At 43.3% G+C, this 27521-nt stretch overlaps 1 protein-coding gene across 2 annotated transcripts in view; it reads left to right on the forward strand.

Moving 5' to 3' along the window:
* MRTFA (myocardin related transcription factor A) overlaps positions 1 to 26999 on the forward strand; it is a 94524-nt gene extending 67525 nt beyond the window's left edge. For both annotated transcript variants that reach the window (XM_066596184.1, XM_066596183.1), the window contains exons 8-11: positions 9919 to 10087; positions 15817 to 16608; positions 22881 to 22941; positions 25557 to 26999. In XM_066596184.1, the coding sequence (XP_066452281.1) occupies positions 9919 to 10087; positions 15817 to 16608; positions 22881 to 22941; positions 25557 to 26032 (1498 nt within the window). In that variant the 3' untranslated portion in view covers positions 26033 to 26999. The remainder of the gene's footprint in view (positions 1 to 9918; positions 10088 to 15816; positions 16609 to 22880; positions 22942 to 25556) is intronic.
* The last annotated feature ends 522 nt before the right edge of the window (positions 27000 to 27521 follow it).

Raw genomic sequence — 27521 nt, forward strand, 5'->3', positions numbered from 1 at the left:
GAATGTACAATGTCCCATAAAAGAGCAATCGAAGCATTAAATCGGACCATGAAAAATATTAATGGCAACAAAAGTGAGGGATGGTGATATTGATTGTTGGCGATTTTAGACAGACTCTACCTGTAACAAGTAGGGGCACAGAAGCAGATGAAATAAATGCATGTTTAAAGGCGTCTACATTATGGCAGCATGTAAAAAAAATTTAGCCTAACTACAAATATACACGTTCAACTGCATAACGACACAGAATCAGGGCAATATGCGGCTGCACTTTTAAAAATCGTCGAAGATCATATCACAAAAGATACTAACGGTATAATTACATTAAATTGTGAATTTTGTAATGTAGTTCATAGTACAGAGCAACTGATAACCAATGTTTCTCAACTGCAACCTAATATTGGGAATAAAGAATTTATTGTTTCAAAGGGCACAAAGGGCAACTAATGAAACTATAGGACAAATGAATGAAAAAATTATTTCACAAGGCGAAGGAGAAATTGTAGAGTATCTGTCGGTGGATAAGGTTATGGAGACTGAGCAAAGGTGGAACATTTTAGGACAAATGCACAATGCTATGTGGGAGAAAAAGAACATACACCAACACTAAAAGTTCATCTCAGCTCTGAAGCATGGTCGACATAGCTTTATGATTTGGGGACACTTTTCTGCCTCAAGGCCTGGATGTCTTGCAATCATTGAGGGAACAATGAATTTGAAAGGTATATCATATCATTTGACAGGACTATGTAAGACCAGCAGTCCATGTCTTCAAGCTGAAGAGACATTGGGTGACACAACAAATCACAGAAATAAATCAAGTAGAGAATGCTTGAAAAAGATTATTTGTGTTTTGGAATAGCCAAGTCAGCTTCCTAATTTAAAAAGCTACCCTCTGGTCTTGGACAAACACAGTCTGACTCACCGCTTCCGTTACTACCTGATGCACATTAGTATGTATTGGTAGTCTGCTGTGACTGGCCTTTGCTGCTCACGTGGGCATCACTGGTCAATCAAAGCAGCCTGTAATGCCTTAGACTAATAATGCATTACCAATGCACAGTGTGCATCAGGTAATCAGAGAGGGGGTAAGGGCAGTCTTTGTTTATATAGAGTAGCTTTAACATGGCTGCCCAGTTGCCAGGTTTATCACCAATAGAACATGCATAGGACCTTCTGGGACGCCAGCTTCGACTGCCTACAAGTTTGCATGATCTAGAGATTCAGTTACAGCAACTGTGGACCGATAATGCCACAGGATACCTTACGGAACCTTTATGCCTAGAGCCTGCATGCCCATCTGTATCACATCTTGCATCCAAGCTGGAGGCAGTACAAACTCCATGCCTGCTTCTTTGGTATTAGTTTGCATACAGGACTCCCTTGATGACTCCTCACAGCATCTCAACAGCTTGTTAGATGAATAAATTAAATGAATCATAAGCTGCCCTGACATGACAAAACCGCTAATAATGAAGTTTATGGCTCTGGACATATTTTTTTATTGTGTTGTTTGTCCTTTAACAAATTAAACAGATTGACAATTAGTTTCCTTTAGAAATGTTCCACCTTTTTGGTTTTTGCAGCTGCATGTACTGTAATAAATATATATACACTACCGTTCAAAAGTTTGGGGTCACATTGAAATGTCCTTATTTTTGAAGGAAAAGCACTGTACTTTTCAATGAAGATAACTTTAAACTAGTCCTAACTTTAAACAAATGCACTCTATACATTGCTAATGTGGTAAATGACTATTCTAGCTGCAAATGCCTGGTTTTTTGTGCAAAATCTACAAAGGTGAATAGAGGCCCATTTCCAGCAACTATCACTCCAGTGTTCTAATGGTACAATGTGTTTGCTCATTGGCTCAGAAGGCTAATTGATGAGTAGAAAACCCTTGTGCAATCATGTTCACACATCTGAAAACAGTCTAGCTCGTTACAGAAGCTACAAAAGTGACCTTCCTGTGAGCAGATTGAGTTTCTGGAGCATCACATTTGTGGGGTCAATTAAACGCTCAAAATGGCCAGAAAAAGAGAACTTTCATCTGAAACTCGACAGTCTATTCTTGTTCTTAGAAATGAAGGCTATTCCATGCGAGAAATTGCTAAGAAATTGAAGATTTCCTACAACGGTGTGTACTACTCCCTTCAGAGGACAGCACAAACAGGCTCTAACCAGAGTAGAAAAAGAAGTGGGAGGCCGCGTTGCACAACTAAGCAAGAAGATAAGCACATTAGAGTCTCTAGTTTGAGAAACAGACGCCTCACAGGTACCCAACTGGCATCTTCATTAAATAGTACCCACAAAACACCAGTGTCAACATCTACAGTGAAGAGGCGGCTGCGGGATTTTGGGCTTCAGGGCAGAGTGGCAAAGAAAAAGCCATATCTGAGACTGGCCAATAAAAGAAAAAGATTAAGATGGGCAAAAGAACACAGACATTGGACAGAGGAAGACTGGAAAAAAGTGTTGTGGACGGATGAATCCAAGTTTGAGGTGTTTGGATCACAAACAAGAACGTTTGTGAGACGCAGAACAAATGAAAAGATGCTGGAAGAATGCCTGACGCCATTTGTTAAGCATGGTGGAGGTAATGTGATGGTCTGGGGTTGCTTTGGTGCTGGTAAGGTGGGAGATTTGTACAGGGTAAAAGGGATTCTGAATAAGGAAGGCTATCACTCCATTTTGCAACGCCATGCCATACCCAGTGGACAGCGCTTGATTGGAACCAATTTCATCCTACAACAGGACAATGACCCTAAACACACCTCCAAATTGTGCAAGAACTATTTACAGCAGAAGCAGGCAGCTGGTATTCTATCGGTAATGGAGTGGCCAGCGCAGTCACCAGATCTGAACCCCATTGAGCTGTTGTGGGAGCAGCTTGACCGTATGGTACGCCAGAAGTGCCCATCCAACCAATCCAACTTGTGGGAGATGCTTCTAGAAGCGTGGGGTGCAATTTCACAAGCTTACCTCAACAAATTAACAGCTAGAATGTCAAAGGTGTGCAATGCTGTAATTGCTGCAAAAGGAGGATTCTTTGACGAAAGCAAAGTTTGATGTAAAAACAATGTTATTTCAAATACAAATCATTATTTCTAACCTTGTCAATGTCTTGACTCTATTTTCTATTCATTTCACAACGCATGGTGGTGAATAAGTGTGACTTTTCATGGAAAACACAAAATTGTTTGGGTGACCCCAAACTTTTGAACGGTAGTGTATATATATCACACAGAGGCGTAAATTGAACCTCCTGGGCCCTGATGCTCTGACTATAATGCTTTATTCATAATACTAGCCTCCCTATATGGCTCCTGGGCCTGGGTGCAACCGCATCCTCTGCATCTCCTATAGGTTCACCCCTGTATATTTCTGTACTGTAGTAGAATCTGCTGAAGGCTGCTCTGGTCTCGTTCTGTCAGTAAGCTCTCTGCAAGGTCTACTATCCAACAGACCTCTCCTGAAGGCTGAATCTAATCTGAAATACTATTTGATGAATGTTTGTCGTGGTACTGGTGTATCAAAAATGGGTGGAGACCTAGGATTGTGCTGTGGGAGGTGTAGGGTATGTCCACAGCTGCTGATTGGCTGGGCTGTGCGATACCCTCCTGTCTCAGCTTCAAGCAGCTTCCCCGTCGGCCTCCCTGCAATGGGCCTGGCTGTAATTGTGTTGCCGCCAGCCTCCCTGCAATATGGCATGCCCCAGAAGGCGGTCCTGCTCTCTGTCTTAGCGCAGTTGCTGGAGAGGAGACTGACAGTAGGCGGCAGCCAGGCGCACAGTGTGTGGCAACCAATAGCCTGTTCGTGAGGCCACTAAATGTTGTGGTGTACAACTATGTAAAAATATATATATCCTGTTACGTGACAGGGGGCAACTTGTACACAGGGCAGAGGAATAAACTATATACACACTTCTCGTTACCTGTAGTGGCAGACAATGATGAGGGTCGTAGTTGTCAGTTCGTGACGCAGAACTGAAGCAGATGGAAAAACCTGGCGGATAAGTCACCGAAGGGACAAAAGGTTTCAATAATGACTTATGAAAAACCCTATGAACCCTCCATGTAGCTGGCAAATCAAGTTCATAAGCAAGCGAATTTACTACATGTGTGATGACAAAGGGACCCACGTAACGTGGCACCAGTTTCAAAGACGGAACCTTCAATTTGAGATTTCTAGAAGACAAATATACCTTCTGTCCCATCCTGTAAGGTTCAGATACTGAGAGACTACTCCCACTACGCAACTGCATATGAGCCCCCGTTGCTTCCAGGTTCTTCCGTACTTCTTTCCATAGCCACTGCAGCGCATCTGCGGCGACATCAGCTGCAGGACAGGCAGACAGAGTAGAAATAGCTGTAAGGAAGCAAGGATCCTGACCATATACGCAAAGGAATGGAAATACCCCAGTGGAAGAACAAGTACGGTTGTTTAGCGCAAACTCTGCCAATGGCAGGAATTATGCCCACTGATGAGCCTTTTTGCTAGCAAACAACCGTAAATATTGCACTAAATCCTGGTTCTTCCCCTCAGTCTGACCATTAGTTTGCAGGTGGAATGCTGACGAGAAGGAAAGCAACGTTCCCAGGTTTCTACAGAAGGCTCGCCAAAATTGCGCAACCAACTGAACACCGCGATCAGATACAATGTTCTTGGGAACCCCATGTAGATGAATGATTTCTTTCACAAAAATCTTGGAAAATTCTATCGCAGAGGGTAGCTTCTTTAACGCCACGAAATGTGCCATCTTTAAGAAACGGTCTACAACAACTAGGATAGTGGTGAACTTCTGAGACTCGGGTAGATCGTTGATAAAATCTACCGATAAATGCGACCACGGATGAAAAGGCACCGGTAACGGTCTCAGAGGCTCCTCCGGACGCCGACGCCGACTTTTACTGCTGCACAGACAGAGCATCCCTTAACAAAGTCGTGGATCTCCCGAGACATGCCTGGCCACCAGTAGTGTCTGGTACAAAGATCCAGAGTCCCCTGAACCCCGGATGGCCTGCGAGAACAGATGAGTGAAACTCTTCAATGACTTTGAGACGCAAGGACTCTGGCACAAACCATCTGCCCTCCGGCACCCCCAAATGAGCATCCTGCTGACAATTTTGTAGCTGAGGAACGAGATCAGAGTCTACAGCTGCCACCACAACCCCAGGTGCCAAGATATTCTCGGGAGCCACTGTCTCACTTTCCGGCGAACCGAAACTCCGTGAGAGGGCGTCTGCCTTCACGTTCTTCTTCCTTGGAATATATGTAATGACAAGGTTAAACCTGGCAAAAAACAATGCCCACCTGGCCTGAAGAGCTGTGAGTCTCTTAGCATTGGCAAGATATACCAAGTTTTTATGATCAGTATACACGGTAATGGGATGCCTTGCCCCCTCAAGATGGTGACGCCACTCTTCTAGGGACCACTTAATCGCCAATAACTCATGATTACCCACACCATAGTTACATTCCGCTGAACTCAACTTCCGTGAGAAGAACGCACATGGATTATACCGAGGTCTCCCGCTGACTTCCTGAGACAATACAGCCCCCTCCCCCGACACATCGACCTCAATGATGAACGGTCGCCGCGCGTCAGGCTGTACTAGCAGCAGTAAACGCCCTTTTGAGACGACTAAAAGCCTCTAGGGCCTCTGGTGACCATCTTACCAAATCGACACCCTTCTTGGTAAGATCGGTCAGGGGTTGAGCAATAACAGAATAATTCTTAATAAATCTACGGTAGAAATTTGCGAAACCTAAAAACCGCTGGAGAGCTTTCAGGTTATCTGGTCTGACCCATTGGGAGATTGCTGACACTTTATCAGACTCTATTTGAATTTCCGTGGGTGAAATCATATAACCAAGGAAAGACACTTGTTGAGTACGAAAAATGCATTTCTCCAACTTGACAAAAAGTTGGTACTCAAGCAAACCGGTCAGAACCAGCCTCAGGTGCCGCACATGTGAATCCCAGTCTGGGGAGTACACCAGAATGTCATCGAGATATATGACCAAAAATACCCACAGGAAGTCGTTGAAGACCGCGTTCATAAATCCCTGGAACACAGCGGGGGCATTACAAAGTCCAAAGGGCATGACTAGACATTCAAAATGTCCGAACGAGGTGTTGAACGAGGTCTTCCACTCATCTCCCTTTCGGATGTGAATTAAATCTTAAGCCCCCCTTAAGTCCAATTTGGAAAACCAGTGGGCCCCTACCACCTGATTCAATAAATCAGGAATCAGGGGCAAGGAGCACTGGTTCTTCACTGTAATTTTATTCAAAGTCCGATAATCCACACAAGGCCTCAATGTCCCATCCTTCTTCTCTACAAAGAAGAGACCTGCCCCGGCAGGAGACCTTGATGGCCTGATATGTCGTTTGGCCAGAGACTCCAAAATATAGGACTTAAAGGCTTCTTGCTCCCGCCCAGACAAATTGAAGATGGCTCCCTTAGGGATGGGACTGTTGGGGATCAAATCAATACCACAGTCCCACTCCCTATGGGGAGGCAAAGTCTCACACAGTTTTTGGGAAAATACATCATGAAAATCAGACAAATACTCAGGAATAAGTATGGTATCTGCTGCACACTTGGATATGGTAGCTAAGTGACTATGACAGGACAACCCCCAATTGTGCAGTGCCAACCAGGGCATACCAAGTACTACATCAACAGACATCCTTTCCATTACCAAGAATGACAGATTCTCAGAATGGAGAACACCCACAGTGAACTGTAACATGGGAGTCCTCCATTGTACAACCCCTGCAGACAGAGGGGTAGAATTAATACTAGTGAAGCATATGGGAATCTTTAACGCCGAGAATTCAGTCATCAGAGGCCTGACAAAACTTAAACTAATCAAATTGGCGTCAGCCCCTGAATCAATAAAAGCTTGACCGGACCGAGTGAAATTCAGGAAGCCAATCTGACAAGGCACCAACAACTTAGGGAGCACCTGTGATCCTAGGCGATCCTCCCAAAAATCGCCTAGGATCTGAAGTTTTCCGCCAGTTCAGACTAATGTTGTAGACGCTTCTGAGGACAGGTCGCTATACGATGTCTGGCTTTCCCACAATAGAGGCAGAGGCGATGAGTCATCCGGAACCATCGCCGTTCTTTGGGACTTAGGTGATCCACTTCCATAGGCTCTGCACCAGAAGTTCGCATGGGAGAAGTGGGAGCGGGTCTGCTGGATTCCCTAGCCTTACGGGCCTGACGTTCCTCTTTTCTAGATCTTAGCCTCCTGTCAGCATTGACCGCCCATTCCATTGCATCATTGAGCGTCACGGGAGCGGGATGAGAAATGAGTAGATCCTTGACTGCGTCAGAAAGACCTAACAAAAACACATCTTTAAGGGCGCTATCGTTCCAAGAGATTTCAACTGCATACAGTCTTAATTTAGAGCAATAGTCCTCTACCCACTGCTGCCCTTGATAGAGACATGAGATGGGATACCGCCAACCCCGCACGGTCCGGCTGATCAAAAATACCTCAAAGATCCCAAAAAAACGAATCAACTAACTGCAGGCAAGCCGAACTCTCAGGTAAGGAGTAGGCCCATGTCTGGGGGGGACCCCGAATTAAGGACATAATCAATCCAACTTTCTGGGATTCTGAGCCGGAGGAGCGGGGCCGCATCCGAAAATACAATCTACATGCCTGCTGAGAAACAAAAAAACTTGCTCCTCTCCCCTGAAAATACCTCAGGAAGCAGACACTTGGGCTCAGGAATAGAAGGGGCGGTAGAAACATGCACTAACTCCCGCTGCTCCTGGGCCACCATACGACCAGACAGGTCTTGGATCACGACCACTAAATCCTGCAACTGACTTGCGAGGGTACTCATGGACTCCATTGGAAAGCAATTTTAAGGGCCAGTTATTATGTTACGGTGTACTACCCTTGATACGCCAGCCCGGGTGCCCTAGATCTCACCCACAACCCCTGTCCCTGCCTACTTGCCTCCACTCCTGGCTAACCTCAGGCAGGCACCTGGGCGGTGATCCCTACTCTCACTAGGGACCAAAAAAGAGATGCTGGCTTACCTGGATGGAAAGGGTAGAATACCGACAGAAAAGGCAGATGAAAATAACCAACACGAACAATACTAAGCAAAACTGAGGCAGATGGAAAAACCTGGCGGATAATAGCAAAGTATTGCAGACAAGATGACTAAAGCAGGAGACCAACCGAGGCAGACTAGCTAGCACACTGAGGGAAACCAATAACCGGCAGTGATTGCCAATCTGTGCCCTACCTTTAACTAAAAGCCTCTGCCCAGAGACGGAGAGAGGGAGACAGCCAACTCCCAACAGAACATAATAAAAGGGACCTCATGCATGGCAGCTGCACTCACAGGTGTGCGTGAGCCACCAGCACCACGCCGCCCACGCTGGCCAGGCACCCGTTCCCCCACCAGCCGGACAACAAGCCGGGGGGACGTGCCCCGACCACGGGACCCCGCATACCGCCGCCCCGGGAGGACCAGCAACCACTGCATGGTAACATTCAGTAGACTTCTGCACTGTTATTTAACTGTATACATTTGTCACTGGCAAGGGTAATTACTCAGTATGGATCTCTCTTGTGTTGGGGACTCTATGGGGAAGAAACATTTACTCTTACTCACTTCCATGCGCTTTACATACGGTCCGGCGGTCTCTCCTTTTCTTCCATCTTCAGCTGCACAAGGGCTGATGGTGCCCTCATGCGCCTCTGTCGTAGCAAGCCCTCAGGTGTTAGATGGGTGTTCCTCGGCAGACAAGATGGAACTCTGAACTCCACTCCTGGAACCAAATCACTAATATTTATAGATTCATCCACACCACGTCACATGACATAGCAAGATAGGTACAACAAACATGCAACCAAACTTACAGCAATCATTTTAATGTAGTTAACCCTTAAGACACTGCAGCTGTGTAACACACATACAGAAAATTAGACATGACAGCTTTGCACAGTGCATCCACATAAGACAAACATGTATGACAATATGGAGGGGTCCAAAATAATATTCTGGGACACTACAAGAGCACCGGGGAAGAGTGAGGGGGGAGCGCAGGTGCCTGGAGAGAAGACTGACAGTGGCCAGGGAGGACAATGACAGTGCGGCTGGAAGCACAGAGGAGAGGACAGCGCCGGGGGAGAGTGAGGGAGTGCGGCTTCGTAACATGCCACTGTGCGGGGGATACAGTGACAGTGGGGCCGTGAGCGGTGGATGGCGAGGGAGGGGGTGGAGAGCAGAGTGACAGTGGAGATGCGAGCGGGGATGCCAGGGCAGAGGGAGCCAATAGACAGCTGATGGCGGGTGACAGTCCCAGTGGCCCAGGGAGCACAGGCAGCAGGTTCGGCATGGGAGACTCACAGCAGCAGCGGAGTAAAGCAGGGTTGCCATAGCAGATGGGAGCCGAGACACTGACACCAGCGTCTTCACCAGGTGAAATGGGAGTGCTGTTGTGGGCGTCAACAAGCCCTCCCCTACTACTCAAGCAGGCCAACCCATGTCTGCACCCATTCTTCCGGTGGAGACAAGATACACCAGTACCATTTGTCACTTTGTAGATTTTAGTTTAGGTTCATGGTCAAGGGGGATGAGAGACAGGCTGGTGAGCAAACCGTTCGTGAGCAGTCAGGTGGAATCAGGAAAGAACTGCATCAAGCTGTTTGTATTTGAGAAGCCAGAACCATAGCACATTTTTACAAAAAACAATTGCTAATCTGTTTTTTTTCTTAAAGTTCTTACAATGCAATAATAGTGCGTTCACAGGGGGCTATGGCCTTTAAATAGTATTTGTACAGAGAATGGTATACTCTGATGCCAAAGCTCATTTAAATTGAAGTTGATCTATGCTGCTTTTATCTAACCTGATTTTGCTTTATTCCTACTATCAATAGGCTACTGCATGATCAGCCGAACGCCGCTGTTACTACCACTATGGAGGGCGCACTTCCTGCAGTCAGCATTTCTACTCACTGTGCCCCTATAGGATTTAAACAGAACAACAGTAAGCCAACTACTGCAACAAAAACTGGGCCTCTGCCAAGCAATCTGGAAGACCTGAAGGTAAAGTTAACATGATGTACAAAAACACATTCTACATAATTCTGGGTAAAGAGTTTTCAGGTTGTCCAAAACAGGAAAGACAGAACTTCAGTCTACAAGAGGTGCTTGGTATTACAGCTCATTACAGGAGTTGTCCAAGTTATAGCTTATGGGTGAAATGCCTTTCCCATGCACTAAAATAATAAATAGGCATATTGTCACCTCTCCCTGCTGTGTACCGCGACGCCTCTCAGTCCTCCACTACGGGACGTCCAGGCGCTGCAGCCAACAACAGAGCTCAGCGATCAATCACCGAGCTCTGTTATTGGCTGCAGCTGTTTCGACATCCCGTAAACCGTCTGGGTAAGCCTGTAAATGTGACGTCATATCTTTACCGCTGTAAAGTGAATGGAAGTGAGCTGCAATACAACATGTAGACTGCAGACAAGTGTAGTGGTGTTTCTGGAAGCAACTGTGTTCTTTTAATCCTGATATCCCCTTTAATGCACTTAGCAGCCATATAGTACACAGAAAAAGCAGACAAAATAATTAAACACCCTAAAATCATATAATCAGTGACACAATTTGCATGCAGCACACACTATTGTTATTGGATTGTTATTTTGCTTTCCCTCATCTGTGACATTTTGTCCTGCCCTTTTCTTAGTCTTGTAAATGATATATAAAATGTAAACTCAATATCCAATACCGCAGTGGCCTTCTACCAGAAACTTCCCAGTTTCCTTTACCAGACTTGTAGGGCAAATGGGGAGATTTCATTTTCTAACAGCTGGAATAAGACAGAACAAGGCAGTTTAACATAATACTGTGCAATATTCTTCATAGCCTCCAGCCCAGTTGACTTAAAATTTGTTCCACAACTTCAAATTATTCCCTATCCATAGGATTTCATGCTGATCAGTGGGGGTTTCACTGCTGAGATCCCTGCTGCTTGCCTGCCAATGCGAAGGTTGTTTTTGCTTGTCCTGCTTCTTTGTGTTCCTTGGAACGCATCACGCATTAATTTCAGTGGGACCTTTAATGCTTTGCACAGCTTTTGCATGCCGTGAGATGTATATCTAAGCGCGATGACAGGTTTCCCATTGAATTCAATGGGAAAAGCTTCCCCGTGCGAGACAATCAGAATTTTTACAGATGTGATGCGAGGCATTTTTGCCTGAAAATCGCCTCGCATCCACAAGTAAATTGTGCATTCATGAGCGCGCTATTGGGCTGAGAAACCCGCCTGTGTGTAGATAGCCTCACAAGTAGAAAAACTCAGTATGAAAATTGCGAGTGTTTCAAAATTTTCAGTAAATGTAGATTTTTTTTCTTAATAAAGACAATTTATTGCTAAAAATTTACCACTAGCATAAACTAGACTATGTCACGAATAAGAAAAACAATCTCTGAATTGCGTCAATAAGTAAAAGCATTACCACATAAAATGACAGATGTAAGATTTGAAAAGTAAGGTCTGGACCCTAAGGGTGCTTTCAGACAAGTGTGTGTGTGTGTGTGTGTGTGTGCGTAGATAGGTGCACACTAGAGATGAGCGAACGTACTCGGATAAGCACTACTCGTCCTAAGTAATTTGCTTTATCCGAGTATCTCGCCGCTCGTCCTGAAAGATTCGGGGCGCTCCGCTGCTGACAGGTGAGTCGCAGCGGGGAGCAGGGGAGAGCGGGCGGGAGAGAAGGAGAGAAAGATCTCCCCTCCGTTCCTCCCCGCTCTCCCCTGCAGCTCCCTGCTCCGCAGCACGTCCCGAATCTTTCAGGACGAGCGGGGAGGTACTCGGATAAAGCACATTACTCGGACGAGTAGTGCTTATCTGAGTACGTTCGCTCATCTCTAGTGCACACAAAACCACGCATCTATTAGAACCATTGGTTCCCTATGGTGTGTTCACATGTCCGTGTTTTACAGGCGTGCAAACACACATACCTGCAAAACTCACAGAAAGTCCCCTTGTCACTAAACACAGTGATAGCACTGTCACAGTGTTCAGTGAAAGGGGACTCCTCGCGGGGAGTAAAGAATCTCCTGCTACAGCTGTCACAGCTGAGGCAGAGAATCGCAATGCCAACACCCCTGCAGTGATTTTTCAGGGAAGGGCTTTAAATATAAGCCCTTCCCTGAAAATCATTCCTATCTGGTGTAAAAAAATAAATAAATAAATAAATACTCACCTCTCCGCCACTGCTGGGGCTCAGGCACATCTAACAGCTTGGGTCCCATCACTGCTCTGAGTCTCTTTCAGCAGGCGGGGATTTAAAATCTCCGCCTGCTGAAAGTGTTGTATCTGATTGGCTGAGCGCTCAGCCAATCACAGGCAGCCCTCAGCCATTCATTAAATTCAATGGACTCCCCGCGGGGAATATTTACACAGCAGCGGTGGAGAGGTGAGTTTATCTATATATTTTTTTCTTTACACAAACCAGGGATGATTTTCAGGGAAGGGCTTATATTTCAAGCCCTTCCCCGAAAATCACTGCAGGGGTTGCTGGCAGCCCATTGCTTTCAATGGGGCCCCCGGCAGCCCGTTGCTTGCAATGGTCCTGGTAGCAGCCATGGCCCTATTGAGGGCAACGGGCACGGACCTGCATTCACGCGTGTTTGTGCACGTACATGGGTGGGCGGTTCTGTGCGCACCTATGTACGCACACGCTTGTGTGAATGCACCCTAAGGGCAAAATAGGCCATGTCCTTAAGAAATTAAAGCTACGATAATGAGGGAACAAAATTTAAGATTCTTGTGCATTGATAAAAAAGAGAAAAGAAAAAGGGATGGACAGGATACAGAAGGGATGAAATAAAAAGAAGAAAAAGAAAAGATATAGAAAACCGCAGGAAAAGTTCACAGAATGAAAAAAACTTTCAGAAAATTAGAAAAATTGCTAGAAATCCAGAGGGAATAATGTCCTTCAAAGGGCTGGCTACCCAGACAGAGAAATATGTAGAAGTTAAAAAAAAACTGTTGACGTGTAATGCTCCTTTCGATTTGGGCTCCATTGTGCATACGGGCATAAGATTAGGGCCACAATCGGTATTTCTCTGAATACAGGACAAACAGGGGGGTCTATTTTGGGTTGAAAGTCTTCATTCATATGTGTGCTGTACAAAAAAACATGTTTTTAAAATTACATAATTGCCAAAAAATGAAAATCGTTATGTTTTCCTTCTGCTTTGCTTAACTTCATTCAAAAACTATGGGGTCAAAATACGCAGTACACCCCTAGATGAATTTGTTAAGGGGTCTAGTACCTCCAAGCAAAATGTCTGTTCTGAAAGCCACTGGCTGCTCCTTTCATTTTGGACCCCATTGTGCATATGGACATAATACTGTGGGGTCAAAATGTGCAGCACACCCCTAGATGAATTTGTTAAGGGCTCTAGTTTTCAAAATGTGGGGGTTCTATATTGTTTTAGCCGCTCAAGGACTCGACGAGTGTGAAATGGGGCATAAAATGCCTTAAAGCAAAATTTCTGTTCTGAAAACCATAGGCTGCTCCTTTCGGTTTGGGCCCTGTTGTGCATACGGACATAAGATTAGGGCCACAATGGGTATGTTTCTAAACACAGAACAAACGAGGGTATCCATTTTAGAGTGTAAATCCACATTTTCATGTGCACTGTAGTAGAAAAAAAGTGGTCTTTAAAAATGTTATTTTTCTCTTCTAACATTAACTCCATAAAAAAAAAACTGTGGGGTCAAAATACTCATAACACCCCTCAGTAAATATATTAAGGGTGTAGTTTTTAAAATGGGGTCATTTGTGGTGGTATCTATCATTCTGGCAACTATGAGCCTTTGCAATCTTGGCTTGGTGTAAGAAAACAAAGTGTTCCTCAAAATGTTGATAAGTAATGTTAAATTTGTACATCTCCTAAATGGTAAAAAAAAAACGAAAGTTTTCCAAATGTGCATCTACAATAAAGTAAACATATGGAAATATATATGTCATCAAAAATTTGTACAGCATGTTTGCACATATTTGAGATATTGCAGTTGAAAATGTGAAAAAATAATGTTTTCAAAATTTTCCCAATTTCGGCACTTTTAATAAATATGCACAAATTCTATCAGTCTATTTTTACCACCTAAATGAAGTACAACATGTGGTGAAAACACATTGTCAGAATCACTTGGATATGCAAAACCTTTATGGAGTTATTCTATGTTAAAGTGACACATGTCAGATTTCCGAAATTTGGCTCCGTCACTAAGGCACAAACAGGCTTCAACACTAAGGGGTTAAAATTAGAGCCCAATGAGTAAAACTATAAAATAAATGGTACTTGACAGATGAGGGGGATTCCATTATAGGATTAGCACAGCTGCAACACAACATGCCCTCTGACAGGAAGGCCAGGGGAATGTCTGCACCAGTAGGAAGGGGAATAGGAGTGCAGAGCAGGCTAGACAGGTCCTGGGAGACTCAATTATTAGCGGGACAGACAGGGAAATCTGCCACAAAGACCGGGATCGTCAAAGTGCAATTATGCAGCATCCCATAGGGAGACCCCTGACCCCTTACATACATGGGGAGCTGGGAGGGTAGAGTGCTGACTTACCACAGTTGCATTTACCATGCTCCTTCCTGTAGGACGCATGGGTGATCCAGACTTCAGGCGGCCGTATAGAAAAAACAGAAGCCTCAATTCATGTCACTTTTAGTGAATTTTTTCTATAGGCACTGGGCTGATTTAAGACTTTAGCTCTGATTTATGCATTTTTATTAATTATTAGGATGTCTCTTTTTTGAATTTTGCTGGTAAAATTTTAGCCTGTGTATATGTGCTATTATCAGAACAATTCCCACATAGACGCTTGAATTTCCCAAACAGGATATTTTTTAGCCATAGTTGGTGATGTGTGCCAATGACTTCTAAGTAGCTATTGACATCAATCTGTTTAAAGAATGTACTTGTCTGCATATTTTTCTTATTGCCAAAACAGCACAAGAATCACTGCAAATAACAGGTAAAAAATTGTAGAGCAACAAAAAGCACCAGAAATCACTGCAGAATAAGCCTATTAAAATGATTACAGCCAAAATATCTTACTACCATTAAAGTACTCACATGCATTTAAATAATCAAGATAGACAATACTTATTTCACAAAACACTTTCATATAGCATGTAGATATACTCCACTAGATCTTGATAACCAATACAAATTGATAGTTTCCAAAACAGAAGTAAAAAAAAATAGCAAAAAAAGCGATCCCTAATTTGACTTTTGCAGTGGCACCTACCTAACTACAGAATAATTACCCTGAAAAGGGTAACCCCACAAAGAGGCAAATTATGTCTCAGTTATACCACATGGATTCACTGATTAGAAGCAATAAATCCACTCCGTCTCTTTGCACAAAATCAATTTAGCGCATAATCAGTCAATAACAAGTCACCAGAGGTGTCTGACGAGTCATAGTTGAGTCGATCTGTATTTGACAAGGTGCTAAATTATCTATCCTAAAGAGGTCAAATCCCCATCCTTCTTGGGGTTGGTGAGTATTTAGATCGTTGGTTCTGATCTACTCTATAATGGATACTGTGCACACATCCTTCACCCGTGGGCACTCTGTAAACGCTGTTTGGCTCACAGTATCCATTATAGAGTAAAGCGTTGTATTGTGTGGTTTCTTTTTTCTGTGGAATTAGTCATGTAAATAAATATGCTATTTATATTTACAGTTATTCATTTTAATTTACTACTTTGTTTATTATGTTGATCACAATCAGGTACCCGAGTTAAAACAAGAGCTAAAGCAGCGTGGCCTACATGTGTCTGGGACAAAGGTTGACCTTATTGAAAGACTTAAAGCAACACAAGATCTTTGCACTGTTACAACTTATTTGAAGCCTGCCTCAATTCAACAGTCCAAGCCTTGTGAGGTGATATCAGTGATCCCAAATGTTTACACACCTTCCTCAATTTTGGATCCATTAAGCTTATGTGGCTTCAGTTCCTCCGCACCATGTTCTCCTTGCCCTTCAGAAATTTCTAAGGCTAGTGCAGAGAATGTGCACACTGCTGGAGACTCTTCAGCAGAGACGGTTTCTTCTGTCACACATCTTCTCTTTTTGCAATCTCCAGCATCGGTCACAGGGAGTTCCCCTACAGATGTCAGGTACAGAGACATTATGCTACAAGAGAAAGACAGGCAGATTGAAGAACTAACTAGAAGGTTGAAACAGAAGCAAGAATTAGTGGAGAGACTAAAAGAACAGCTTGAGTACGAGAAAAGAACACAGCAACCTCAACCATCTGATGATCACCTGACTTTGATTGTTCAAGTGAAACAGGAAATTGGCCAAGTTACTTGTGATTCCAGCAGATGTACAGAAACCTCAAATACAACAGCCACAGTAAAGCGAGAACCTACTAGTCTGCATAAAGCAAACCTCTTCTTAAGTTCAGTGTCTAAAAGGGATGAAATGAAAATCAGTCGCTCATCTGAAACACAGTTGGTCTTCACAGTTAACCAGCGCAATACTCTGAACGTGGAGGACAATAAATCAGTTATACTTCAGGTTGGTATTGACAGTACGTTTCAGTTAAAGCTCATCTACCAAAAGCAACTTTTAAAAAAAGACAAGTAAACAAAAAACACTTGTGTAAAGTGAACATATTTAATACAATACCACATTTACTGGAACACCACCAATTTAAGACTTACAACACTCTTTGTAAGTCGCATTACCATCCATACATTTATTGAATGACGCACATTTTCCAGCTGATACCACTAGCAGCGAGCTTATTGTAAACAGATTTTTACAGCAAATATTTAACACAATGGTGGGCCTACAAATCTAAATCCGTTGAGTTCACACTGCAGATCGCTGCAGATAGTCAGAATTTTAATTTTTAACTTGTGAGAAGGCAAGCAGAAGATCTGTATAAAAAATAATAAGATATAGCAACATAATGTGGTCCGGTTATAACAAATTAGTCACCTCCAACAAACATTTTGTACAGCAGCAAATAAGATTTGCTCTACATTGATAAGGAATTTGGACTATTCCTCCCTGCAAATGTGTTAAAGTTCATCAATATTTCTGGAATAACTTGTGTGCACGGCCTTCTTAAAGTCAGCCATAGCATCTTGATACAGTTAAGTTCTGGACTCTAAATTGGCCATCTCAAAGAAACAAAAGTTTTTCAACCATTTTGGTTTGGTCGGATTCCGCATGCAGTGGCCCACAGCTGAATCTGACCCTGCCCGCGGCCGAGAACCTTGCTTACTAGAGATGAGTGAACCTACTCGGCCACGCGCCTTTTTTTCCCGAGCGCCACGATTTTCAAGTACTTCCGTACTCGGGCGAAAAGATTCGGGGGGCGCCGTGGGTGAGTGGAGGGTTGCAGCAGGGAGTGGGGGGGAGAGGAAGAGAGAGAGGGCTCCCCCCTGTTCCCCGCTGCTACCCTCCGCTCCGCCACGCCTCCCCCTGACCTCCGGCACCCCCCGAATCTTTTCACCCGAGTACGGAAGTACTCGAAAATCGCGGTGCTCGATCGAGTAATTACTCGAAACGAGTATATTCGCTCATCTCTATTGCTTACCCGTCCGGGTCTTCTTTATTCTGTACTGTGGATGTGCACCAGCGCCAGTAGAGGGTGGTTTTTTTTCAAACTCCTGCTTTCCCGTGGATTCCGCGGCCCATCCACAATGTCAATGGATGCTGTCCATATGGGAATTGAACTAAAATGGAGCATGCTGTGATTTGATTTCCGTACCCAAAGGTCCGCAAATCAAATCTGCATGCTTTAATTCAGTTGTGGATGCCCATGTTTCCCTATGGGCGGCTTGAACTGCAGATGTACTGCGCGGGTGCCCCACGTGGATTCCGTAATTCAAATCCGCCCATGGACATTGGGCCTTACTTGTGTTTTTTGGGCCATTGTCTTCTATCAAATAACATCTATTCAGCTTGAGGCCATGGACTGTATATTCTCCTATAAAATGCTTTGATGCACTTCCAGTACCTGAGGCAGCAAAGCAGCGGCAAAGCAAGATGCGTCATTGAAAATGCTTCACAGTTGGGATGAGGTTTAGGCATTCGTGTGCAATGTTATTTTTCTTCAAAACATAACTTTGTGCATTTGTGCTGAATTCTTTCACCTTTGTCTCAAATATCCATAGATCATTTTGTAAGACACATTGTTGAACACTGTGGTAGTCTCTGGCAAACTTTAGGTGGGCCGTAATTTTTTGGGGCCAACAGTGGCTTTCTTCATGGTGTACTTTCATAAATACCATTCTTGTTCAATGTTTTTTTTTTTTTTTCAAAAATGGTCACGTTAAGGCTGGGGTCACACCAGACCGAAATCCTGTGGAAATCTTGCAGAATGACCACACTGAAATACTGCGAGATTTCCACATCAGAAATGCAGCTTCAAAACCCACAGCCTTTCACCGCGGATTTTGAAACGGCTTCGTCGCCTGCATTCTACTGTGGCCACCTCTCCCCATAGAGGAGAGCTTACGCCACGGAAACAGGGAGAGAATTGACATGCCACGGCTTTGAATTCCGCACGGCATGTCAATTTCAGCACGGCTTGGCCGCAGCATGTGGACAAGATTTTTGCAAATCTCATCTACTTTGATGCTTTATTCCGGGATAAAAAGCCGTGGGCGGAATTTCCGTGCAGAAAGTCTGCACGGAAATTCCGCGGTAATTACGCCAAGTGGGAACCCAGCCTAACAGAGCTTTTTTAGTCTTTCGTAGGTCTTTTGTTGTTACTGTTTGGTTCTTTCTCAACTTATTTGCGATTGCCAGTTGGGCTCATGGAGTCATCTTACTAGTACACACAATCCTAGGACGAGTAATAACCAACCAGAATTTTCTCCATTTGTAGATAAATTTGAAAACCGCATATCCTTGTACACCCAGGTCTTTATCAATGCTTTTGTAGCTTTTTCCAGCTTCAGGTCTTCTGAAATTTGTTTGCATCAGGATATGGTTTACACTATACAATCTTTATTGCTCAGCAATTTTTTTATTTTATGTTGCAATACAAACAAATACAAGAACATATCTAAAAAGTTAGTACACCTAAAAAAAGACTTTTGACATGTATGAACAACGCATCATAAGTTTTTTTTATCAATGGGATTCCAGATAGCATACAAAACATTTTTATATACATAGAAAACCGATTCTGTAACAAAAATATATATTTAGATTTTAAAAATGCCCCAAAAAAGATTTGCATACGTACAGACATCCGCATTGCTGTACCCGGTCTTTGACTATACTAAACATCACTGAACCTTCAAAAAGTCATGTGTTAACAATCAAATAAAAAGACTCACATATAAATTATACATAGTCATTACTTTTGGTGATCGCTTCTTTTGTAACTGGGAAGATTAAATTCCGAGAGTCTGGAGAAATGTTCTTAATATGCTTATTCAATAAAGCTTCCCATGGATTTTTACATAAGTTACAGTTGGTTGCTGAATAGGTTAGACAATAGACTCTGCTCCAGAGTGTCTTAATTTAGGGACAGGACCACTAAATATGAAGCATGTCTCCAGGGTATGAATAGCAACAGAAACAGTTTTGAGAGTACCTAGCTAGTGCATGGGTTCAAGTGGGAACAAAGTAACTTTAGTAAACTTTAGTATATTGCAGGCATTTCTATTGGCCGACTCCCAAATCTGAGACGACTCCTCATCAGAAAGGGTGTTATCCATATCTTTCTCCCAACATGAAACACAACAATTGTGCACTGTATAATGAGTGGACGAGTCTAGAGTAAAGAAAGAAGTTAGGCCGTGCTTACATGACAATACACATAAAATGCCGCAGGGCTCCCACAACGTTATACAGCTGTGAACCCAGCGACGACCCTGCCTATGGCGGCAAAATTGTACTGCACATGATCACGTACTTAGCAACGTGGTCATGCGCAGTACACTAGGGGTTTTTTTGTTGATATTTCCCCTGATGTTGCTTAGCAATGACACGTATACCCACAGCCCATACGCAATGTAATTGTGTATAGGCACGTGTATATATGCAATGCTAGAGAACAATGGGCTCTCTCACGTTTATCGTGGCAAAATGGAACATGCTGCGTTCTATATTACGCTTGCAGATTACGCAATTCTGAAACGCTAATGTTAGCGGAACTGCGTGAGGTAATGTAATGGATTGTCTGCGAGTTACTGCGTATCAGACGGGTGTACAGTACCTGCATAATACACAATTCAAATACGGTTGTGTAAGCCCAGCCTTAAAGTCAGTGGAGCGTTTGTGTTTTAATAAGAGAGGATAAAGTGCTTAATTTGTAAATATCAAAATATTTCAGAGGATGGCAAATCAAGGTTTTTTTGGAGGGTGGGAAATTAGGTAGTATCTTCTAACGAAAGCAAATTATTTATTTCAGTGAGACTTTTTTCTGTCCAGATTTTAAAGGATTGGGGTGAATCATTGCCTGGAGAAAACAGGGTTTTGTAGAAAGGGTAAGAGGGGTAAGTGGGAAGAGATCAGGTTATCTGAGTATTTATTAGCGTCCGAGATCTTAAGAGAATATCTTGTAATAGGATTAGTAGTAATAAGGGGTCTATGAATTGCTGGGGTTTACAAAATTGATTCAACAGTGATAGAAAAGACCTGACTGGGCTATCTGGGCTACCTGATAATAGTTTTAAAAAAAATTTGGAAACCCAATCTTTCTTTCAGTCTGTGTCTGTATAAAGTGGAATGTAAAACCCTAGGAAGGGAGTCTTTCCAAACAAAACAATGGTACATCTGTTGAAATATTTTCAGGATGTGCCCTTGTATATGAACCAGAAGAACCCTAAGGCCTCATGTCCACGGGGAAAATCAGGCCCGCCGCGGATTCTCCATGCAGAATCCTGCAGGGGGTCCCTCCTTTCCCGTGGACATGAGGCCTAAAAAGAAGAATTACTTACCTGTCCGGACGCTGCGAATCTGCCCTCCTTCGCGGCCAGATCTTCTTTCTTCACCCGGCAGATGTGCTCGGCACGCCGGCAGCATGCCGTGCATAGGCGCAGTGCAGTCTTTTTTTCTTAACTCCTGCTCTTCCGCGCCGGAGAATATAGTTCTGGGTATATAAAGATTCGTAATAGTTAAACTAATGCCCAGGAATTCTAATAACCCTGTTAACTATTGGAAGGGGAAATTTGATTAAAGTTGGGAGATCCAACTGAAAGGTATTGCGACATTAAAAGCTTTAGATTTTCAATTGTTAGTTACTGGACCTGAAATTGACCCAAACCTGGACAATTCTACCAGTACACTAGGGATAGTAGTGTGGGAAGAGGACACCATCATTAGAATATTGTTTGCAAACATGCAGATCTTATGATGAACTAATGCAATCTCAACTCCTTTGAAAATTTAGGTTATCCCGAATTTTAATTGCCAAAAGTTCCATGCCTAAGATAAAAAGTGAAAAAGAGGATAATGGGCATCCCAGTCATATACCACGGCAGTTTGTAATGGCATCTGAACAGAGGCCTTTGTAACAGACAAAAGCTTTAGGCGAAGAATATGATACTTGCAACCATGTAAGAAATTTGGTAGGAAACTTCCAATGTTCGAGTACTGAGAACAGATATAACGAATCAGCATGTCAAAAGCTTTGCTTACATCCAGAGAGAGCAATGTGGCAGGAATGCCCCAGGAATGGCAGTTATATGTAAGATGAGCTACTCTGCGGATGTTATCTAAGGCTTTACGGCCTGGAACAAATCCAACCTGGTCTTTTCCAATTACAGCAGAGCAGTATTTAGACATAAAGCCAAGATTTTTTAAAGAAGCTTTATGTCCACACTAATGAGAGAGCTGGGGTGATAGTTTTACTTGTCTAATGGGTCTTTTTCTGGTTTAGAAATGATAGATGCCAGGAAAGAAGTTTGTCCCAACTGGAATCCCTCTCACATAACACTGAAATAATTAGCAAGATGTACACTTAAAATTTGGGAAAATATTTTATATGAGGTCGAAAAGTCATCAAAGCCTGGATGGTTATTTGTTGCTCTGAGTAGGATACAACTGAGACTAAAACGATGCCCGACACTCGTCCCCGAATATACTCACTCTCATGCTGCTGCATGGGAGCTAGTATTGCTGGCTCACAGCGGGGTGACTGGAGGAGATTTTTCTCTGCGCTTCCCGGCCCCTCCCCATTGACTCCCCCCCCCCCCCTCCCCGCACCCCCCTGCTCACTCCCGCAACTCACCGCTCTTCCCCGCTGGCACCCGAATCTTTTGAGACGAGAGGGCAGGTACTCGCATAAGGCACTACTTGCTCGAGTAGTTTACCTTAGCGAGTACGCTCGCTCATCTCTACCAGGGACCAAAATGGTAAAATCCTGCTATAAAAAAAAATACAAAAATAAACTTTCTTACTAAAGATTACAGCTGTCCTCCTCACCAATACTGTTGGATTCTTACTAATTTTGCCGATTTCTGCCAGTGTGTGTAAATGCCTGATTCTCGAATAACCTCTGTTGAACATGAATTAAAAGCACATAGTGTCAGTGTTGGACTGGAGTGCCTAGGATCCAGTAGTAAAATTTATTCTGGGGCCCAGTGAACAGGATGTATTGCAGAGAGTGTACAGTATTGTGCATCCTTTCTGTGGAGGATTGGGGGCCCACTCCTGGCTCAAGGCCCACCAGGGAACTCAATCGGTTTCTCTGTGGGCCAGTCCAAGCCTACATGATGTACCATTTCTTTGTTGGTCATAATACAAAACAGATTTACTTTTTTGTGTTTGCATAAAATTTCCTGATTTACATTTTTTTTTGTTATTCACTTTCTTATTAGGATGAACAGCCTACAGAAATAAAAGCAAATAACTGTTTGGACAATTTCATACACAATTTCTGTAAGTATATCCCTTCTAGTAAATTTTAAACAAAACCTTAGGCCTTATGTCCACGGGGAAATATCCGCAGCAGATCACCCTCACGCGTGATCTGTGCCCCATAGGGATGCATTGGACACCCACAGGTAATTAAATACCTGCGGATGTCATTTTCCTCTGAGGAGCGGATTGCATGTGCGGGAAATACCTGCAGCATGCTCCATTTTAGTGCGGTTCTCCTGTGCGGATGGCTCCCGCGGCTTCTATTGAAGCCCATGGAAGCCGTCTGGGTCCTGTGGCACACCTGCAGCAGAAAATAGAAAGAAGGCGGCGGACCTGGGTCTTGAGGTCAGTGATCTACCAGGTCTAAACATTCTAGATGATCTACAGAATGAAGGGCTACGATCACTTGGCGCTGGCCTGTTTACAGATCTTAGACCTAGGTATCTACATGGCAACCTGCACTTGCCGCATGAATTATGTGGGAAAAACATCTCAACAACTAAGAAGGATCCAGCCACATTTAGGAAACATCAGGAGAAAGAAAACACCCCTGTAGCCAACCATATGTGGCAAGTCTATAATGGCGATCTGACAAAACTTAAGTTCCAAGGGCTGGAATTAATCTGCATGTTTGGGAAACATTGAGACATAGATTAAAAGACTCCTGCAAAAAGAATCTGCATGGATCTATAGGCTGAGGTCAGTCCATCCCTATGGTCTAAATGAGATTCTGTCATTAAACAGATTCTTATGATGATTACCTCTGTCCCTTTTGATGTCCAGAATCCAAGGGATTGAGTTTATGTGTCTGCTTTAGGGTATTCTATATGACTGTTCAGTGACTGTGTTCTGTTTCTGATACGGTTTTCCCTGTCAACTATGAACATTTTGAGACACTGTAACTAGTATATGGAATAATTAATGAGTCATTATGTACATTGTTTAATATTTATAGCTCTGCCTGTACCCTGATGGGGATAAGGAGATAAGGGGGCACGTATGTATAGTCCCCTCCCATCTGACAACTATCTAGTTACATCACTTGGGCGGGGTCCAAGTGACATTGGGCAATCCATGTCATAGATAGGACAGACCAATAACCTCTAGGGGAGTATGGCCAGGACATACTGACATCATGGAAAGACTGCCTCCTACAACTTTTGTACTCTTATACGGCGGCTTCCTTTTGACAATTATCATGATAGTAAGTTGCTTCCGTCGGCTATCTATATGCCCTGGGATTATATATCCATCTATGCTATGGAAGGAAGATCTAGCTTAGCCATGATAGGAGAGAAAGAGGGAGGGGGGCATGGTGTTGGATCTACGTCATGGACTGACAATCCCTTTGCATTCAGTATATGTGAGGCTATTAATCCTGGATGAAGAGGGAGATGTGACTTTGCTTCTATACTGTACAACGACTTCAGTGATCGGATGACAAAATACTGTGTCTTAATAGGTCCACTGATCCGGCAACTAGGGGGTATATTGCATCAATAACTATGTGTCATGACAGCTGGGCTTAGCCTCCTCCATTGATTTCTCCTAGGGGACACTCCTACTTTTCAGGTGTAACCAATAGATGGCATGTATACACTGTATACATCCATTGAGGCATCCCTGTATCCATGACAACCATCCACTATTGGGCCTTGTTTATGACAAGGAGGGTTTGGAGTAATTATATATGATCCTGCCTCCGGGGTTGGGTCAGGCTGAGTTGGGCTATATAAAACTGAGCTGACCTCAGTTGATTTATACAGCCGTCAGTCCACCATCATTATTTTCTTTACTTTAAGGGATTGGACTCTAAACTTAGAATATAGGCCAAGGGTGATTGTGCCTTTGGTACTCCTAGAATAGGCTCTTAGGGATTTAGTCCTCCCAGGGTGCTAATTATTATATCAGTTTGTTCTAGCTTTAGCATATACTTTATTAAGACCTTTTTGGTTCCTGATGAGTTGCGAGGTCGAACTTAAATGCGTCAAACCTTTTGAACCTTTTTCATCTTGATTTAACCTATAGAGAACCATCCTATTTCTTCTACAGTTAGGGCAGTTCTCCTCTCTGTTGCTTGACTCGGTCATTTAGTCACACAGGACAGGAGCTTCTTCAGGATTCTGCACAATAGACAGTATACCAGAAAAATAAGATAGAGCCGCCCTCACCTGTCCAAGGAGCAGCTCATCCTGGGACATGTAGTCCCGCACTGTACTGTAGAGAGGTGTTACTAGACAGCAAATCAGTGCATGCACTTCGGTAATACAGGGGTTTTACTAATGAAAGGCCCATGTTGATTGGCAAAGTGCATGTGCAGCAGATCTACATTGTCTGTGACATTGTATGAGTCTGGATGAAGTTGGAATGGCTCGGGAAAGACTATTGTATATACAAAATATTGTATCCTGAGGGTATTGTAATTTGAGGGGTCACAGTATTATTGCACATGAGATAATAAAGCAAATGTTTGCTTCTGGAATGAATGAATGTGCACATCTCTGAATAATCTATTTAGCATTTTGTGAATCGGGTGTAATTTCAGCAGCTACATTTCTGAGTTAATAAAATGTTACTTTGTATTAGGTTTAGCCATTTATTAGTTGTAATCATATTAATTATTTTATTGACAGATCGATCTACAGAATATAAAGAAAGCCGCATACCAAATGTTAAACAAACACCAACACATCCTGTTGTAAATGAGGTGCTGCAAAATGAGTTGCTCCGATTACAGTCTCCTAATGCACCAGATCGACTAGAAGATTTTCTTGAGTCTTCAACAGGCACAAAGATACTTCAATGGGATGAAGATGATACACTGTCTATGCCACTTATTGATGAACTGCACAGTCAGATGCTGAGCAGTTTAGCTATCCTGGATCATCCTACCTCATTTATGGATACAACTGACTTGCACTTCACTCCTGAAGGAAACCCATTAGGATTAGACATATCAGAACCTCACCTTGATAACAAGGACTGGCTTGGGCTGTTAGAGCCTCCAGCAATGAATCTGACTCCACTCAGTACAACAACCCCAAGTGTCTTTTCTACAGACTTTTTTGATAGCTATGACTTGCAGCTACAGTGGGACACCGGTTTATAAATTAGTGGTTGTTGAACCTGAGATTTAAGAAAACAATTGCAATACTTGCAATTTCTAACAAATACTTGTTAGTTAAAGAGAATGCATCCAAAAAGACAGCAGTAAATGGTGCAAAATGTATGGGAATTAGCTGCCACATCAGAGACCAATCCAATCAAAAGTAGTATACTACCCTGTTTCCCTGAAAATAAGACATACCCTGAAAATAAGACATAGCATGATTTTCCAGAATTTTTGAGGATGCAAAGTGATTTTTCAGGCTTTTTGAGGATGCTTGAAATATAAGCCATACTCGAAAATTAAGCCCTGCTAACAGTTAATGTAAAAAGTCAATTTAAATAGTGTCCAGGCAGCTATACATGTAAAAAAAGTTAAACCTTTTTGAACAAAAAATAATATAAGACACTGTCTTATTTTCGGGGAAACACGGTATGTAGCAGAATATGAATGTTGTCATCCACTAAATATCTTAGAGGGTCCTTTGTTATAACTTCCCTAGTATATTTTAACCCTTTCCAATCCAATTAGTATCCAGATTTTCCTAGGGCTCTTACTCTTTTGCTGCTGTTACACAACGGCATTATATGCTGGCTAAAGCCAGTACTGCATGAGATGACATGTTGGGTAGGCTCTGACAGCAGAGAGGCTGACAATATACAGTAAGAGAACCCCGACAGACGTTTTCCAACATCAGAGCTGTACAGCCTTAAATCATAATGTCTTTAGACGTCAGACAATGGATTGGAAAGGGTTAATTCTTGTAATCTAACATTAGCTCTTCTGGAGTTGAAGAACTTTTGTTTTAGTCCTTAATATGACTTTCAGCCATAGTAATTATGATATGTGATAAATCCCTGGTGGCACTTGATGAGCTTTGTTAGTGTCTAACCTAGAGGACCACAAGTTAACTTTGACATGTTTATTTAGCCAAGTAGATGATCCAAACATAATAAATAAAATCTTGTAATTTCTGGAAGTACACTGGTGTTTTGGTATTTTAGTAGCTGTGTTCACTTTGTTTTCATAATGAGCTTGATAGTACAGCAGACCTAAGGCCTAATTCCCACGGGCGGATTTCCGCCGTGTTACCCCACAGCTATTACATTCTATTGAACCTAATAGCGCAATGCTCACAGGGCGGAATTCCACCGTGGAATTTCACCCCGTGAAATCACCCGCGGCATGTTCTATTTGCCGCGGGCGTACGCGCAGACGGCTTCCATTGCAGTCAATGGAAGCCATCCGTCACGCTATCTTCCGCTGTAGCACAGCGGTAGATAGCGTGAAAACGCTTCCCCGCCCATCAACGCCTGCATCATATGACGCGGCCGACACGTGGTGTGACGCTGTGGGCATGTCATATGACACTGCTGGCGTGTCACATGACACTGCAGGCGCAACATGCACTGTACTGCGCATGCGCGCCGCTACAGGATGCGGGACAATGGACAGCGGATCCGGAGGTGAGTATGGGATCTCTGGGGGGGCG

The sequence above is a fragment of the Eleutherodactylus coqui genome, chromosome 3, assembly GCF_035609145.1.
Source record: "Eleutherodactylus coqui strain aEleCoq1 chromosome 3, aEleCoq1.hap1, whole genome shotgun sequence".
Taxonomy (NCBI): Eukaryota; Metazoa; Chordata; class Amphibia; order Anura; family Eleutherodactylidae; genus Eleutherodactylus; species Eleutherodactylus coqui.